At 42.5% G+C, this 16009-nt stretch overlaps 1 protein-coding gene across 3 annotated transcripts in view; it reads right to left on the bottom strand.

The window, feature by feature from the left end:
• The window catches only part of LOC120542238 (teneurin-2-like), a 1685504-nt gene that overhangs the window by 349283 nt on the left and 1320212 nt on the right, over window positions 1-16009 (bottom strand). For all 3 annotated transcript variants that reach the window (XM_039774544.1, XM_039774546.1, XM_039774547.1), the window contains one exon: window positions 6699-6821. In XM_039774544.1, the coding sequence (XP_039630478.1) occupies window positions 6699-6821 (123 nt within the window). The remainder of the gene's footprint in view (window positions 1-6698; window positions 6822-16009) is intronic.

Raw genomic sequence — 16009 nt, 5'->3', positions numbered from 1 at the left:
ACTAAAGGGAATTAACCGCAACAGGCAGAAACGGATGCAATACAACACATTCGCAATGGCTTATGGGTAGTTTGAACACGCACAGCGCAGCACTCTGCCATTAATCTAGTTAAAACAAAGGTCAAATGAATACGGACGCTCCGCTGCGAGATCGCATCATTATTGAACAACGCGCCGCAGTGAGATTTCATTAGGTAGAGGCAGTGACACCTGCTGAAATTCACCAAAGGATGTTGGCTTGTGCAGATCAGTAAGCTGTTTGGGTGCCCATCTTGCGCAAACGTGCACCGTGGCATGTGCAGATCCATAGCTGATACCCAAATGTGCAGCCACAGCAGACAACATAATCCGCTGGTCTTCTCTAATGAAGGCATTCGCCATGTCGATGTGGGCTTGTGTGTGTGCCATGTGGACGGTCGATCACATTACACTTGTTCGCCCCATTTTAAGCCTTTCTACGCCTTCATAAGCTTTTTATTGAGCCAGTCCTGCTGTTTTCACTTCCATACTGATCCAACATCCTTTAGTGAACTTCAGCAGGTTTCACTCCCTCTGCTGAAAGGAATCTCACTATGGCACATTGTTCAACAATGCTGCAATCCCGCAGTGGAGCGTTCATGTTCATTTGACCTTGGCTTCAACTAGACAAACAACAGAGCATTGTGCAGACCGTGTTCATACTACCCATAAGCCATCACAAACGAGTTGGATTGTGCCAGCTCCTATCCATTGCGATCTCCGTGTACTTTTCAATTTGCCTTTACTTATTGATTTATCCTCATATGTATGTACAGTAGCTATAGAATCTGGACAAGATGCCTGTTCATTGTAGGACGCACACATGCATTCACACAGAGCCAGTGTGAAGCCACTAATCAACCAAATCAGCATGTGGGGGGAAACTGGAGTACCAGGAGGAAAAGCCACATGGGCACAAGTGGACCATGAATAAATGGGCAGACGATTTGATACTGAAAGACTGGAGTAAAAATGAATCTGAATCTGTGCCTTCATTAGATTCGACTGTTACATTAATAATATCATTTTTTATTTAGCAGTGGAGTTCCATTTTACTTACGGGCCACTTTTGAGAGTTTGGTGATGCCATGTTGTGCCAATTGCTGGCTAGTACATTTCTGAGCCACCACTAAGATGCAGTATATAATTATAACTCTTTGTTGTATCTGAGCTAACTTATACAGATTTCTGTATTGTGCCCACTTGTCACATCAGCATCGGTCACTCTTGCACATGGAGGATCTCCTTATGGGCTCTGTCGAGATATATAATAACCTACCGAGACAAAAGGGGGCGCTGTTGCTAACAGTGTCATCTCCTTCTCTCTCCACAATGCTGAGAAACCGCCCAGTGAGGGCAACTGACTCCGCCCCTTCCGGTTTAGCCACCATAAAAGCCTGACCTTCCCAGAAGCAAGAGCTGCCCGCCAGACGGCGCTCCAGTATGAAAGTGACCTCACTTGTGGTTGATCGCCCATACAACTTTGATTTGCATCTCAGCCCTGTTTTTTTGGGAAGACTGTTATTTCGGACGATAAACAGGGCGAGCAGGATTGGCACCCCAACTTTTTCTATTTAGTGGAGTTGTCATTCCTGCACCCGGCCACAGATTTCTTTTAGGCTAATAATGCACAAATATTTATTTCTTGTTTTCAAAAACTAAATAAATATTTTGAGGTTTTCGAGAAAAAAATCTTAATGTGTGCTTAGAAGTTCCTTTGGTAGTCTTTTCTGCCCACTGCCATCACGAATATCAATACTTTCTCCCAGCATAATCTTTTTAAGTTCATTTTGAAATTTCTGCACAATACACATTTATTTATTTATCAATCGGACCGACTGGCTGTATTATTTGTCCTGTATGTCTGTAACATTGTTTTTTTATGCTTCTGATGCCGTATACATCTAAATACCCTTTGGAATTAATTACGGTTATCTAATCTAGTCTCTGTGGTGGGCTGGCACCCTGCCTGGGGTTTGTTCGTGCCGTGCGCCCTGTGTTGGCTGGGATTGGCTCCAGCAGACCCCGCTGGACCCTGTGTTAGGATGTAGTGGGTTGGAAAATGGATGGATGGATATCTGTCTATCTATCTGTCTGTTATATAGTGACTTTCTTATCTTGAAATTATACTGATTGAGGTGGCATGGTGACAGCATTGCTGCCTCGCAATAAGGAGAGCAGAGTTCACGTCTCTGGTCCTCCCTGTGTGGAGTTTGCATGTTCTCCCTTTGTCTGCATGGGTTTCCTCTGGGTGCTCCAGTTTCCTCCCATAGTCTGACGACATGCAGATGAGATGGACTGGTGATAATTTGCCCTAGTGTGTGTGGTGTGTCTTCGCCCAGTGATGGACTGGTTCCTGCTTTGCGCCCTGTGCTAGCTGGGATTAGCTCTAGCTGGGTTGCGGGACCCTGTTCAAGATGACTGACTAATCTAATCTAATCTAACAAATCCCTTCTTTTTGATCCCTGGTTCACTTTGGTACTAGTACACAAAGGCTCTCCGGATTTAAACAAGTATATAAGTAATATATTTTTAAAAAGACGTTTAAGGAGCATATCATGCAAAGATTAGTCCTGCACTGTAATCACAGATATGATAATAATTATTCATTTGAACAAAGCTTTTATAGTCATGAATATATGAGGAAGAGTCAAGCTGAAGTTAGAAAATGGGATTTATCAGAAACGAACCTTAACAAACCTGATCATGTCATTACTCAATGAAGTCTCCACCCTTCTCAATGCACTTGTGCTACCTGCCTGGCAGTGCCCGGATTCCAGCAAAATAAAAGGTTTTGTCTTGTGACTTGTGCACTGCTTTTTTCATGTCGTCATCCGTCTTGAACTGATGACCACCCAGATGTTTTTCTTTAGAGGTCCAAAAGGGTGGAAATCACACTGTGGTGCCAAATCTGGCGAATAAGGAGGATGTAGCAATACCTCAAACTTCAGTTTCTCCAGACAAACCTTGGTGTTCTTAGCCGTGCGTGTGGCATCGTCTTGTAGTCCCCGCCACTTGGACCGAATAGCAGGCTTCACATTGGTCTCCAGCAAGTCACAGTAACTTGCACTAGCGACTGGAGTACCCCTTGGCATGAGGTGTTCGACAATAACTCGGGTGCACGAGGGGTGGCGAGGACAAGACAAAACCTTTTAATCTGCTAGGCACTTTCAGGCACGTGGCGCAAGTTGAGAAGGGTGGAGACGACATGGAGAAATGACAGCATCAGGTTTGGGAAGGCTTATTCCATTTTCGAATAAATCCCATTTTTTAACTTTAGCTTCGTACAAACAGCAAAGTTCCAGTCTTCATCCATGTTACCATTTCTGAGGCCACTGTGCTCCTGTGAGCCCCCAAAGCTTTAGAAATGGTTTCATCCCCTTGTCTTGATTTCTGCCTCACCACCATTTGATCGTGGAAGTCTAAAGAGAGTTCCTTAGACTCCATCTTGTCTTAACAGGCAGTGCGAATGGTTGGACCCTCCATTCACAGGTAAGCGCGTGCCTTTCTAAGTGACGTCTGATCAATTCAGTTGGCCACAGCTGGACTCCAGTCGAGGTCTTAACGCATCTCAAGGAGGATTAAAGCAAATGGGAGGCACCCGAGCACAATCTGGAGTGCCATGGCAAAGGGTCAGAATTTTTTTTATAAATAAGAGATTTCAGTTTGGAATTTTACTAAATTTCCAAACACGGGTGGCACGGTGGCACAGTGGGTAGTGCTGCTGCCTCGCAGTTAGGGGACCCGGGTCCTCCCTGCATGGAGTCTGCATGTTCTCCGCGTGTGTGTGGGTTTCCTCCCACAGTCCAAAGACATGCAGGTTAGGTGCACTGCCGATCCTAAATTGTTCCTAGTGTGTGCTTGGTGTGTGTGCCCTGCAGTGGGCTGGCACTCTGCCTGGGGTTTGTTTCCTGCCTTGTGTCCTGTGCTGGCTGGGACTGGCTCAAGCAGACCCCCGCGACTCTGTAGTTAGGATATAGTGGGTTGGATAATGGATTTCCAAACACTTCTGAATAATGTGTTCACTTTGTCGTTATGGGCTTTTGAGTTTAGATTGATGGGCAAAAACGACAAATGTATCCATTTAAAATGAAATCTTCACAACAATAAGGTGTAGAGAAATTGATGGGGTCTGATGGCTTTCTGAATCCACCGGAGGAAGGTACCCTATGGTGGGCCGATGCCCCGTCCACTCTCAGCTCCTACCTTGTGCCTGATGCTGCTGAGATGGACTTTAAACAGTGAATTGGATTCCGTGAATCTGTGAATGCCGTGTTATGTTATAGCTAATCTGCTCCGACCTCCAGGGGACAAAAACATTTGAATAAAACAACAGGAAAACCGATGTAAATGTAATCATTTAGATTATACAATATATTAATTTTAATTGTTGCTTTTTACATCACACACAGCATGCACAATAAATGTTTGAGGCATTTCAAATCGGTGGAAATTACAGAAGCTGAAACCCTTTGAGGAGAACTGGCAGATTTAATAAAAATGTTAAAACGAACACAAGACATCGCCGAAACGTTCCACAACATAACACCAGGTAATCCAGTAATTGGTAAGAGCCAATCCTGGAAGCACGGACACTGGGGCAGGAGACAGACTAGGGAGTCACACATGCACGCACCCAACGCTTGACCAATCAGATAACATCATGCACGTCTTTGGGGATGCGGATACGGGGAGAAGGTGCAAACTACACACGGGCAACCGGCAGGCTTTGGATTTGGAGCCATTAGCTGCGCCATTCAGAAGGTGAAATGCTCTCAATGAAAAGAAATAAAGAAAACTTCACCACATGATAAATGGATACTTGTAATGTTAACTAAAAATAGGGAAATAAAAACAACATAACATGTTGTTAGAGTATACCATAAATAACACAAATTAACTGACCAATCCATTCTATCCCTCCGCATTTGTTTTACTTTCTCATATGCAAAGTATAGGGAAAGTATTGTAATCGTCCAAAATTTCGATGTCGAGATTTTCATGAATCTCGATGTTTTAGACCTCCCTGACTTCCTCGTATGCGAAGTATAGGGAAAGTATTGTAATAGTCCAAAATTTCGATGTCGAGATTTTCATGAATTTTAATGTTTTAGTCCTCCCTGACTTTCTCGTATGCGAAGTATAGAGAAAATATTGTAATAGTCATAATATTTTATTTCGAGATTTTCATGAATCTCGACGTTTTAGACCTCCCTAATTTTCTCGTATGTGAAGTATAGGGAAAATATTGTAATTGTCCAAAAATTCCATTTCGAGATTTTCGTGAATCTCAACATTTTAGACCTCCCTGATTTTCTCGTATGCAAAGTATAGGGAAAGTATTGTAATAGTCCAAAATTTCGATGTCGAGATTTTCATGAATTTTAATGTTTTAGTCCTCCCTGACTTTCTCGTATGCGAAGTATAGAGAAAATATTGTAATAGTCATAATATTTTATTTCGAGATTTTCATGAATCTCGACGTTTTAGACCTCCCTAATTTTCTCGTATGCGAAGTATAGGGAAAATATTGTAATTGTCCAAAAATTCCATTTCGAGATTTTCGTGAATCTCGACGTTTTAGACCTCCCTGATTTTCTCGTATGCAAAGTATAGGGAAAGTATTGTAATAGTCCAAAATTTCGATGTCGAGATTTTCATGAATTTTAATGTTTTAGTCCTCCCTGACTTTCTCGTATGCGAAGTATAGAGAAAATATTGTAATAGTCATAATATTTTATTTCGAGATTTTCATGAATCTCGACGTTTTAGACCTCCCTAATTTTCTCGTATGCGAAGTATAGAGAAAATATTGTAATTGTCATAATATTTTATTTCGAGATTTTCATGAATCTCGACGTTTTAGACCTCCCTGATTTTCTCGTATGCGAAGTATAGAGAAAATATTGTAATAGTCCTAAATTTCGATGTCGAGATTTTCATGAATCTTTAGACCTCCCTGACTTTCTCGTATACAAACTGCAGGAAAAGTACTGGAATCCTCCAAATATTCAATTTCAAGATGTTAGTGAATCTTAACGTTTTAGACTGAAAATATCATTTTTGGAATTATGTCTGTCTGTGGGTCTGTGTGTGTAAACACGGTAACTTGAGTCCGCTTTCACTTAGGTTAACCAAATTTTGCATACAATTATTAGGTATAAAACGTAGATTTCTATAAACTTTTGGGCTATTTCCACTAACTGGAAGTGGTACTTTACCTTTAATTCATGCAGCAGCAGAGTTCACTTTATTCAACTTTACTTTTATAATAATTGTTCAATATATTATCAATTTGATTTGATTTCTTGTTGATGGTTCTTTAATGTACATGATATTAAAGTTGAATCATTGTCTAACGGCTTACTCCTCAAATATCCATCCCCATATCTGAGTATACGAGAAAGCTGAGGGGAGACCACTCCCGATTTCTTCAGATATTCACTGAATATTCCTTCTCAGCACACAGGCTGGCATTCTCTTCATGCACAGAGAAACCCCCCCTTTCCCCCCCAAAACCATCCCCCAAAAGAAGAGGCCCACTCAGGAGTTTCATTTTGCCGATAAGCAGCTTTGCCATTGCCATCGCCTTTGTGGTCATACAGCAGGGCCGCATGCAGGACAGACAACACAAAGCGAGAAAGCCATTCATTCGCTCATTCATTTCTAGCCAGCATTACCTCTGCCTCCAGATGGCACTGTTGCCACATCACTGTTGCCTGGTAACCCTGTACTCAATCCATTGTTGATGATGTGACCGTCAGCCGGCTGTAGCTGCCAGTTCAGTCCTAGCAGGTTCATTGCTTTAGAGGAAGACAAAAAAAAAAAAAAAAGAACAAAACAACCCACAGAACAATTACTACTGGCTGTCAAAAGCATTCGGTCCGCGCAGAATTAAGAAGCAGGTGCATTTTATCCAAGTACTGCATCTCCACCTTTTCTTGGCTGAATTGAACCAGACTGTGTCCTCCTGTTTCTGAGATGACCCCACTACAGAGTTAGTTGTGCTTGGCACCTTCAACAGTGACAATTTACTCTACACACACACACACACACACGCACACACAATTGTTGTATGCTTCTTGAACCTCACTTAATCAAATTCACAATCCCGGAGGATGTGGGCTATCCTGGCAGTGCTGGGCGCAAAGCAGGAACCAGCGCTGGACCAGGAACCAGTCCAACCCCAACTCACACACATGCAGTATTATACTTAAGATATGCAAGTAAGAAGTTCACAACAATGGCGCTATCAGTCAATACTTCTCATCAGGGCTCAGCGCCTAAAGCAAAATGCATTTTTGCACAAGCGCCGTACTTACTAGGCATCAGATGATACCCCTAATTCACATAAGATACGTCTCACGACGCAGACTTCACAACTTAATACTCCCATGATACACTACACCCCGGTCACAAGGGGCAAAATAACCAGTTTTGCGATTGTGAGGTTAAATACGAAATGGAACTCGGCTGTTTTTGCTCATCCAGCATGTTTCTGTACCTTGGCCGTTTCAAACTCTGTGCTGCCCGACTCAACTAAACACACACACTGCAACCTTAACAGACATTTAACAGACATTAGACATGTGAGTGACACCTTAATAACATTCAGGAGATGAACAACACAACATAATCAATGGATACCCAGTAAGATGTGTGAAAAACAGGAAAACAAATGCAGACGTCACACACCGTCGTGGAACTTTGAGATTCATATGTCGGGTTTTGATGCTCGGACGCTCACAGTGCTGCTAGGCTGTCCCTCTGAAACATTTAAAATGAAAATATATCTGAGAGCCTTTAAAGGTGGTGTATATATAAGGAACCCGAGATGTGTCTGTAGTTCTAAACATTCATTTTTTCTTGATCTGTCTGTGTCCAGCTTCTATACACTAAAGACCATATTTCATTAAACATTGTATTATTTATGCTAATACACTATTGTGTTTTTATGTGTATTTACTAGCTGAGCTACGCGTAGAAGACGGGTTGAAATCTAAGTAATCAACGCGCACCTCAGCACCATCTGTTGCAATATAGTTTGTAATGCATGTAGTAACAACATACACTGCATTTGTCATTCCAACAGATGGTGCATCTCAAACATGTACAGTAGCAATAAAAAGCATTACTAGAAATGTTTATCATTCACCATCTGCTGAAATGACAAAGGCAATGCATATCTCTTTGTTATACAGTATGCCATTTGTTATGGGATGCATAAAACTAGCAATAATGTTGGTGATGTGCCATCTGTTGGAATGACAAATGCAATGTGTATGTCTCTGTTATATGCCAGTTGGTATGGGATTCATAAAAGCAGTGTTAATGTTTGTGAAGCACCATCTGTTGAAATGACAAATGCAATGCATATCTCTTTGTTATACAGTATGCCATTTGTTATGGGATCCATAAAACCAGCGTTAATGTTTTGTGATGTGCCATCTGTTGGAATGACAAATGCAATGTGTATGTCTCTGTTATATGCCAGTTGGTATGGGATTCATAAAAGCAGTGTTAATGTTTGTGAAGCACCATTTGTTGAAATGACAAATGCAATGCATTTCATTATTACAAATATTTGTGATGCACCATTTGTTGGAATGACAGAGACATAGCACCCGGATGGGCACACATATACACAGACACACGGAAAACTTATCCTTTTATTAAGGTGGATTTATTTAGTTTCTTTAAAAAGCTTAATTCACCCCTTAGGACAAATAAAGTATAATCCTTTTAACTATTTATTTCTTTTAGATTTTTAATGTTGTCTGAAATATTTCTCTATATTATATAGCTGCCACAGCCAGTGACAGTCGAAGACCATTTGCAGCCCTAGGCAGGGTCAATGGATAGCACCCCCTTGTTGTCCATAGCGGGTAGTCGGCCCTTTGTGCATACTCCGCAGACTTTAAGGAGCGTGCCATCCTTGGTGAATGGAGTGTGCATACTTTTATAAACAGTGCCCGGTGGGTAGCAGCACCCACTCGATATCATCAGAGTTTGACCACTTTGAGGGCTCCCCTTGGCGTGCGGAGGGTACGTCCCTAATCTTTCATAAATTGTGACCCTCAGATGATGGCCTCCTATACAGCCGTCTAGGGCATCTAATGGATTGACCGGCTCTGACCACAGCTGTACCAATTCATCAGCCATCTGACAAGACCTCAAAATGCCTGGAACTTTCCACTTGGGGGAGCCGTTATCCACTTAACCAGCTGAGAGCGAGACACTGCATTCTGCACTTTGAAAGCATCACGTTAGAAAACCATAAATTAGCCATATACAGTACTTTCACAGAGAAAAACTGTAATGTAATTAAACAGAAAAATGAAAGCATATTTATAATTAAGTAGTGTTTAACTGGCAATAGCAATTCATTATTTTAATGTGCAGGAATATTTTACAGATAATTATTTTGTTACAGACTTATAATGAACATTTGGACGCTGAATGTCTGTTAAGATACTGTAGTACCTAACTAGACCATCCTAAAAAACCTGAGGCACCTGACAACATCCACTTGGACTGTGGCCACTGGTGTGGAGTGTGCTACTTGGCCTATGAGCTACCTGATGTGACTTTCATTCAGGCCCTGATCCGTCTCCTGCTGGGCCTCCATTTCAGCTCCTCAGATGACTCCTATCTATCAGTGATGGCCTACAGTAAGGACATTTATCTGCCCCACATTTCAGGGCCTGCAGCCAGGGCTTGTGTAAATGACCTGTCCAGTGCACCACAACTTATATTTGATTACACCCTTCAAACATTCTCAGCTGAGGATCTGCAAAATGACTCTGCAAAGTCAAATGGCCCTGGAGATGCTCTTGGTAGCCCAGAGATGCCCCTGCAAGGCGTGAGGACAGAAATGCTGCTCCGGTATTCTTCTCACAATATATCTGACCTGGCCTATAAAATCCTCTGGACAGCTGATCTAGTTTGTGCCCCTGACTGGACATTAGGACTGAGTGCTGACTGGTTTACTGATCTCCTTTCTTTTTGCCTGGTTTGGATAAAAGCAGGATTTATTGTCGTAATAATTACAGTATTGTTATCAGAAATACCTTGCCAGCCTTTATGTCACCTGTCACCAACATCATGGTAAACACCTCTTGACTTTGGTTATGTTACCTTATCACTTGAACTGTGAAATGCTAATGTCTGAAAGGTGGAGTGAAATCACCAGGGGGACGGACTTCCATGGAGCAAAGCACTGTGGGTAGCAGAAAAGAAAAAAGTGTGCTTGTTCTCAGTGTCTGTTCAAAGTGAGTTCTTTAGGAATAAATAGTGTGTGTCATACAAAGCAATGCAAGTTCTGTTCTTGTTTGTAGTAAAACTGTTTAAATATATATATATGTTTATTTTAAAGACTGTGAGTAATCTCATTGTTAAAGCAAAGAATTGGAAGGTAATGTTACTATTCGAGAACTTTAGCCATCTCTGCAGTCGTTAAAAGACATTATCCATCCATCCATCCATTATCCAACCTGCTATATCCTAACCACAGGGTCACGGGGGTCTGCTGGAGCCAATCCCAGCCAACACAGGGCGCAAGGCAGGAACAATTCCTGGGCAGGGCGCCAACCCACCACAGGGCACACACCAAGCACAATTTAGGATCGCCAATCCACCTTTGGACTGTGGGAGGAAACCCACACATACAACATGCAAACTCCACGCAGGGAAGCGAACCCAGGTCTCCTAACTGCGAGGCAGCAGCGCTACCACTGCGCCACCGTCCCGCCCTAATAAACTCAGAATATATAATTTTCTAATAATGTTTATAACAGTTAGGTTTGTATTTTCACTAACCCTTTAAAATGCTTGAGCATGGGAAAGGCACTATATAAACAACACACATTATTATTACTATTATTATTATTATTATTAAAAATGCTACACAGTAGTGCCTTTAGTAACAATAGTGGCATCTAGTGACCAATGTCAGTATTGCAAATTATCGACTAATGATACTTGCTTAAGAATTTGCAACATGTCATCTGTTTTTCTTTTGTGTGTAATTTGAGTATTAATAACAGTTTTACTGTTCTGTAGTCCACACATATACGTACACAGACATCTTCATATTAAAGTCCTAGACTGACATCTGCTCTCCAAGTGTTTTAATCAACATGCTGCTGCGAACGCCAACTACTCCTTTACAACCAGACAAAGCCCCCTTAGTTTTCTCTCCTACAGCTCACGTAGGCCTGCCTGAATCAGCTGCTTACGATACACGTCTACTGGCTGCTGTCGTTCCAGCAGAACAAAAGATAGTGGGGGGGGCAGCATGTCAGAGATGATTTTTACAGTTAACTGTTTGATTATATTAGTGATTATTATAAACTTTTTAGTATTAGCGTTTGCCCTAAGCTCCCCACTCTTACAAAACATTTCATTAAAGACTTTTGATCTCTGACACCCAGTACTGGGATGTGTAAGGTTAACCAGTGATAAGAACCAGTTTAAGCAAGAGTGGCAGACGTTCTGACTCCAAGGGTCCATTTATCAGTAAATTGCAAGGACATGAGAAACGCCCACTAAACATGTACTCCTGTAATTAACTGCGTGCTTAACAAGTGTAATCAGCAGCAGCATTTCAGTCTTCACCTTCACGGTAACTGCTGCTGACTCCACGTGCGTGAAAATAAAGGTATACTCCTCAACCTGAAACTGGCTTCATGATTGTCTTTGACAACACACAGATACATACCCACCAATTTAGAGCCAGCGAGTTGAGGCCATTCATATTTATTTATTTTTTTATTGATGAGCAGGTGTTTTCCCCATAATGTAAGGAATACCAAAAAGCACCAACATGTGAATGATGAGCAGGAAGTGGGGGGATGTGTGTGTGTGTGCGTGGGGGGGGGTCTCCCCATAAAGTATAGCAAGATCACGGCACAGCACCAGCACATGAATGATAAGTGTGGTCCCAGCTGTGTGCCACTTCCAAACAGCTGCGCAGGACTGCGAGTGAATGGCATGATAAGAACTGAGGAGCGGTTTGAGAGGGCTGAGTGGCACCACTGGGACTTGAATATGGGTTTGTGCTACTCTGTACCGGACCTCAATTGAATTGACCCGTACACTTTGTGATGACATATGGCCAAATGACCGGCCTCAAACAGAGTCTTAAGTCGGTGCATGGCAGTATATATTTATTCATGTGTGTGTGTATGGAGGCATGGTGGCACAGTAGTAGCACTGCTGCTGCCTCATAGTATGGAGACCAGGGTTAGCATCCCAGGTTCTGACTGATTTCCTGTCCGTGTCTCTGTGGGATTCCCCTGGGTCCTCCATTTTCCTCCCACCGCCGAAAGATGTGCAGGCTGGGTGGACTGATGTGTGTATGTGTGTATGTGGTGTGTGAGTGTGTTCACCCTGCAATGGACTGGTGCCCCATCCATGGATTGCTCCTGCCTGGCAGCCCACGACCCTGCTCAGGATTAAATGGCTTAGAAAATGGAAAGATATATATATATATATATATATATATATATATATATATATATATATATATATATATATATATATATATATATATATATATATATATATATATATATATACTAGCTGTGTAAGCCTGTTCCATAAAAATCCTAGGCTCCTAGAAACTATTGAAATTGTCAGAAAAAAAATTGAAATACAGAGTAAGAGGTTTTGTTTTGCAGACGTGCTCGCCCCCCTTGTCTATCAACGGCTAAGCGAGTTTCTCCCTCGTTTGTCTTTCCTCGGCGGTTTTACTTTGGAAATGGAGTCACTTTCTCTTTCAGCTTCATGCTCTGGCCTCATACTTCTTTCTTTTTCCGATTCATTAACTTGGGGCTGCTTTGCCGGCTCTTTGAGCTTCAAACTGTAGCCTCACACTTCCAGGCCGGACAGACACACACACTTCCATGCATAGACGTTTATATATAAGATATATATATATATATACACTCACCTAAAGGATTATTAGGACCACCATACTAATACGGTGTTTGACCCCCTTTCGCCTTCAGAACTGCCTTCATTCTACGTGGCATTGATTCAACAAGGTGCTGAAAGCATTCTTTAGAAATGTTGGCCCATATTGATAGGATAGCATCTTGCAGTTGATGGAGATTTGTGGGATGCACATCCAGGGCACGAAGCTCCCGTTCCACCACATCCCAAAGATGCTCTATTGTGTTGAGATCTGGTGACTGTGGGGGCCATTTTAGTACAGTGAACTCATTGTCATGTTCAAGAAACCAATTTGAAATGATTCGAGCTTTGTGACATGGTGCATTATCCTGCTGGAAGTAGCCATCAGAGGATGGGTACATGGTGGTCATGAAGGGATGGACATGGTCAGAAACAATGCTCAGGTAGCCCATGGCATTTAAACGATGCCCAATTGGCACTAAGGGGCCTAAAGTGTTCCAAGAAAACATCCCCCACACCATTACACCACCATCACCAGCCTGCACAGTGGTAACAAGGCATGATGGATCCATGTTCTCATTCTGTTTACTCCAAATTCTGACTCTACCATTTGAATGTCTCAACAGAAATCGAGACTCATCAGACCAGGCAACATTTTTCCAGTCTTCAACTGTCCAATTTTGGTGAGCTCATGCAAATTGTAGCCTCTTTTTCCTATTTGTAGTGGAGATGAGTGGTACCCGGTGGGGTCTTCTGCTGTTGTAGCCCATCCGCCTCAAGGTTGTGTGTGTTGTGGCTTCACAAATGCTTTGCTGCATACCTCGGTTGTAACGAGTGGTTATTTCAGTCAAAGTTGCTCTTCTATCAGCTTGAATCAGTCGGCCCATTCTCCTCTGACCTCTAGCATCAACAAGGCATTTTCGCCGACAGGACTGCCGCATACTGGATGTTTTTCCCTTTTCACACCATTCTTTGTAAACCTAAAAAATGGTTTGTGCGTGAAAATCCCAGTAACTGAGCAGATTGCGAAATACTCAGACCGGCCCGTCTGGCACCAACAACCATTCCACGCTCAAAATTGCTTAAATCACCTTTCTTTGCATTCTGACATTCAGTTTGGAGTTCAGGAGATTGTCTTGACCAGGACCACACCCCTAAATGCATTGAAGCAACTGCCATGTGATTGGTTGATTAGATAATTGCATTCATGAGAAATTGAACAGGTGTTCCTAATAATCCTTTAGGTGAGTGTATATACGTGTGTGTGTGTGTGTAGCAACCTAAGAGGGACATGCTGCTTAGGTGATTGCATACTGGCTAAGGAGACAGGAAAATCTGTCGAATTCAAATAGTTGACTATAAAGCAGCCCCGTGAGCAGATTTGCAGACACAACACTTAAAGAGAACTCTGATCGAGTTTCCAGGCTGCTAAAACCCACTGATCAGGTGCAATGTCGCCGGTAAGCCTCAGATTTGGAGCAGTAAGGCAGCAGCGCTAAACACTGCACCACCATGCTCTCCTACTCAGAACGGAGTACTACACTCTTAAAACTGCTGGTTCTTTAATGGCACTATATAGTTCTTTACTGAGCTGTGTGGCTCCTCTTAGCTCCATTGCTTGACCAGGCACCATTCCATTCTTTGTGCTTTGAAAAATGTACTAATTTGTAGAAAATAAAAAAATCTTTAATGTATTGTGGTCAACAGGACGCTAACAGATTAAGAAAACCTGGACTTGTTGCTAGATGTATGCAGCGAGGGTCCTTTTACACTCATGACACTTTGGTATTTCACAAATCATCTACAGTATTCATGGTTATTTGCTGTTAAGGAGCCTGTTACAGATCTAAATAAATTAAGGCTCCTTCTGGAACCTTCATGTTGATGGGTCTTTTGACAACCAAAATGGTTCCCCTATGTCATCACTCTAAAGAAACACTCTGGCACCTTTATTTTTAAGAGTGCAGAAAAATGGATGGATGAGCTTGAATGAAATGAGAAACACTTTAGAAAGTCATAGTGTTTTAACTGTTTCCCAGTCAAGGAGCTTGTATGTTTTTAGCATGTTTGAGTGGGTATTCTGGCACGACCCAAACACTGGCTTTGTGCTTCACTGGCAAACGTAAACTGGCCAAGTGTGAGTTCATGTCCTCATGATGGACTAACACCTCCTGCTTTACAACACTGCTGCTGTCTTCTGATTGGAGTCCCGTATCTCCGCAGCCCGGAGCCTCCACCATGGAGCTGCAAGTAGGCAGAGCTGACTTAATGGACAACCGCCATTATTTGAGTCGGGTAACTCCTCTCCCTTAACCACAGTGTAACCAGGTGTATCGTGTAATGCAAACCAACAACCTCTTCAATGGAGTGGGGCACTGGAGGTCTGCAGCTGGACCCTACTGGCATTATTTCAGTCAGGTAAGCCTTACCTTTACCATTGTATAATGGGTGGATTTTCTGGTGGTGTGCGCCTTATGGCACCCATTGGAGTCAACTCAACCAACCTGAAGCTCCAGGGTGGAGGTGCCAGGCTGCAGAATGACATACTTGGTCTGATTCTGTTTGAACACTGGAGGTATAGTTTCAAACAAGAAGAACATAATTGCTTTTCAGTGCTTGAACCCTTGTTTGGTTTTTACATGTTCTCTCCCATGGATTCCCCCACTGCCTACAAGCAGCTTCAGTGTGAAGAATCACGATGTGTGTTTTAGTGTGGCACCTACTAGGCTGATTCCTGCCTTGCACCTGCTGTGCTCCTCCTGGTATACAAGTTGCCACGTCGCGACTCTGTTCTGAAAAAGAAATAACGGGTTTGTAAAACGGATGGAGGGTGTTCAATTATGCTGGAGCCCAGGAGTAAGATGACTTCAAAAGCATAAAAAAGAAATAATAACGTATTTGATTTCAGATTAATCTGCGGAGCGAGCCAATGGAAATGAATCATCATATTGTTAAGAGGCTATCAGGGACAAAGAGACGGAGGAGCGTCTCCGAGAGCCACAATCCAATCAATCTTTCAAGATGCTCCGTTAATCAGCACACCTGCAACGCTGCTCAGAAACGAGGACAAAAGAGA

Source organism: Polypterus senegalus, chromosome 13 (genome assembly GCF_016835505.1).
Source record: "Polypterus senegalus isolate Bchr_013 chromosome 13, ASM1683550v1, whole genome shotgun sequence".
Classification (NCBI taxonomy): Eukaryota; Metazoa; Chordata; class Cladistia; order Polypteriformes; family Polypteridae; genus Polypterus; species Polypterus senegalus.
The sequence above is the reverse complement of the archived record's forward strand: the minus strand, read 5'-3'. Positions and strand labels throughout refer to the sequence as shown.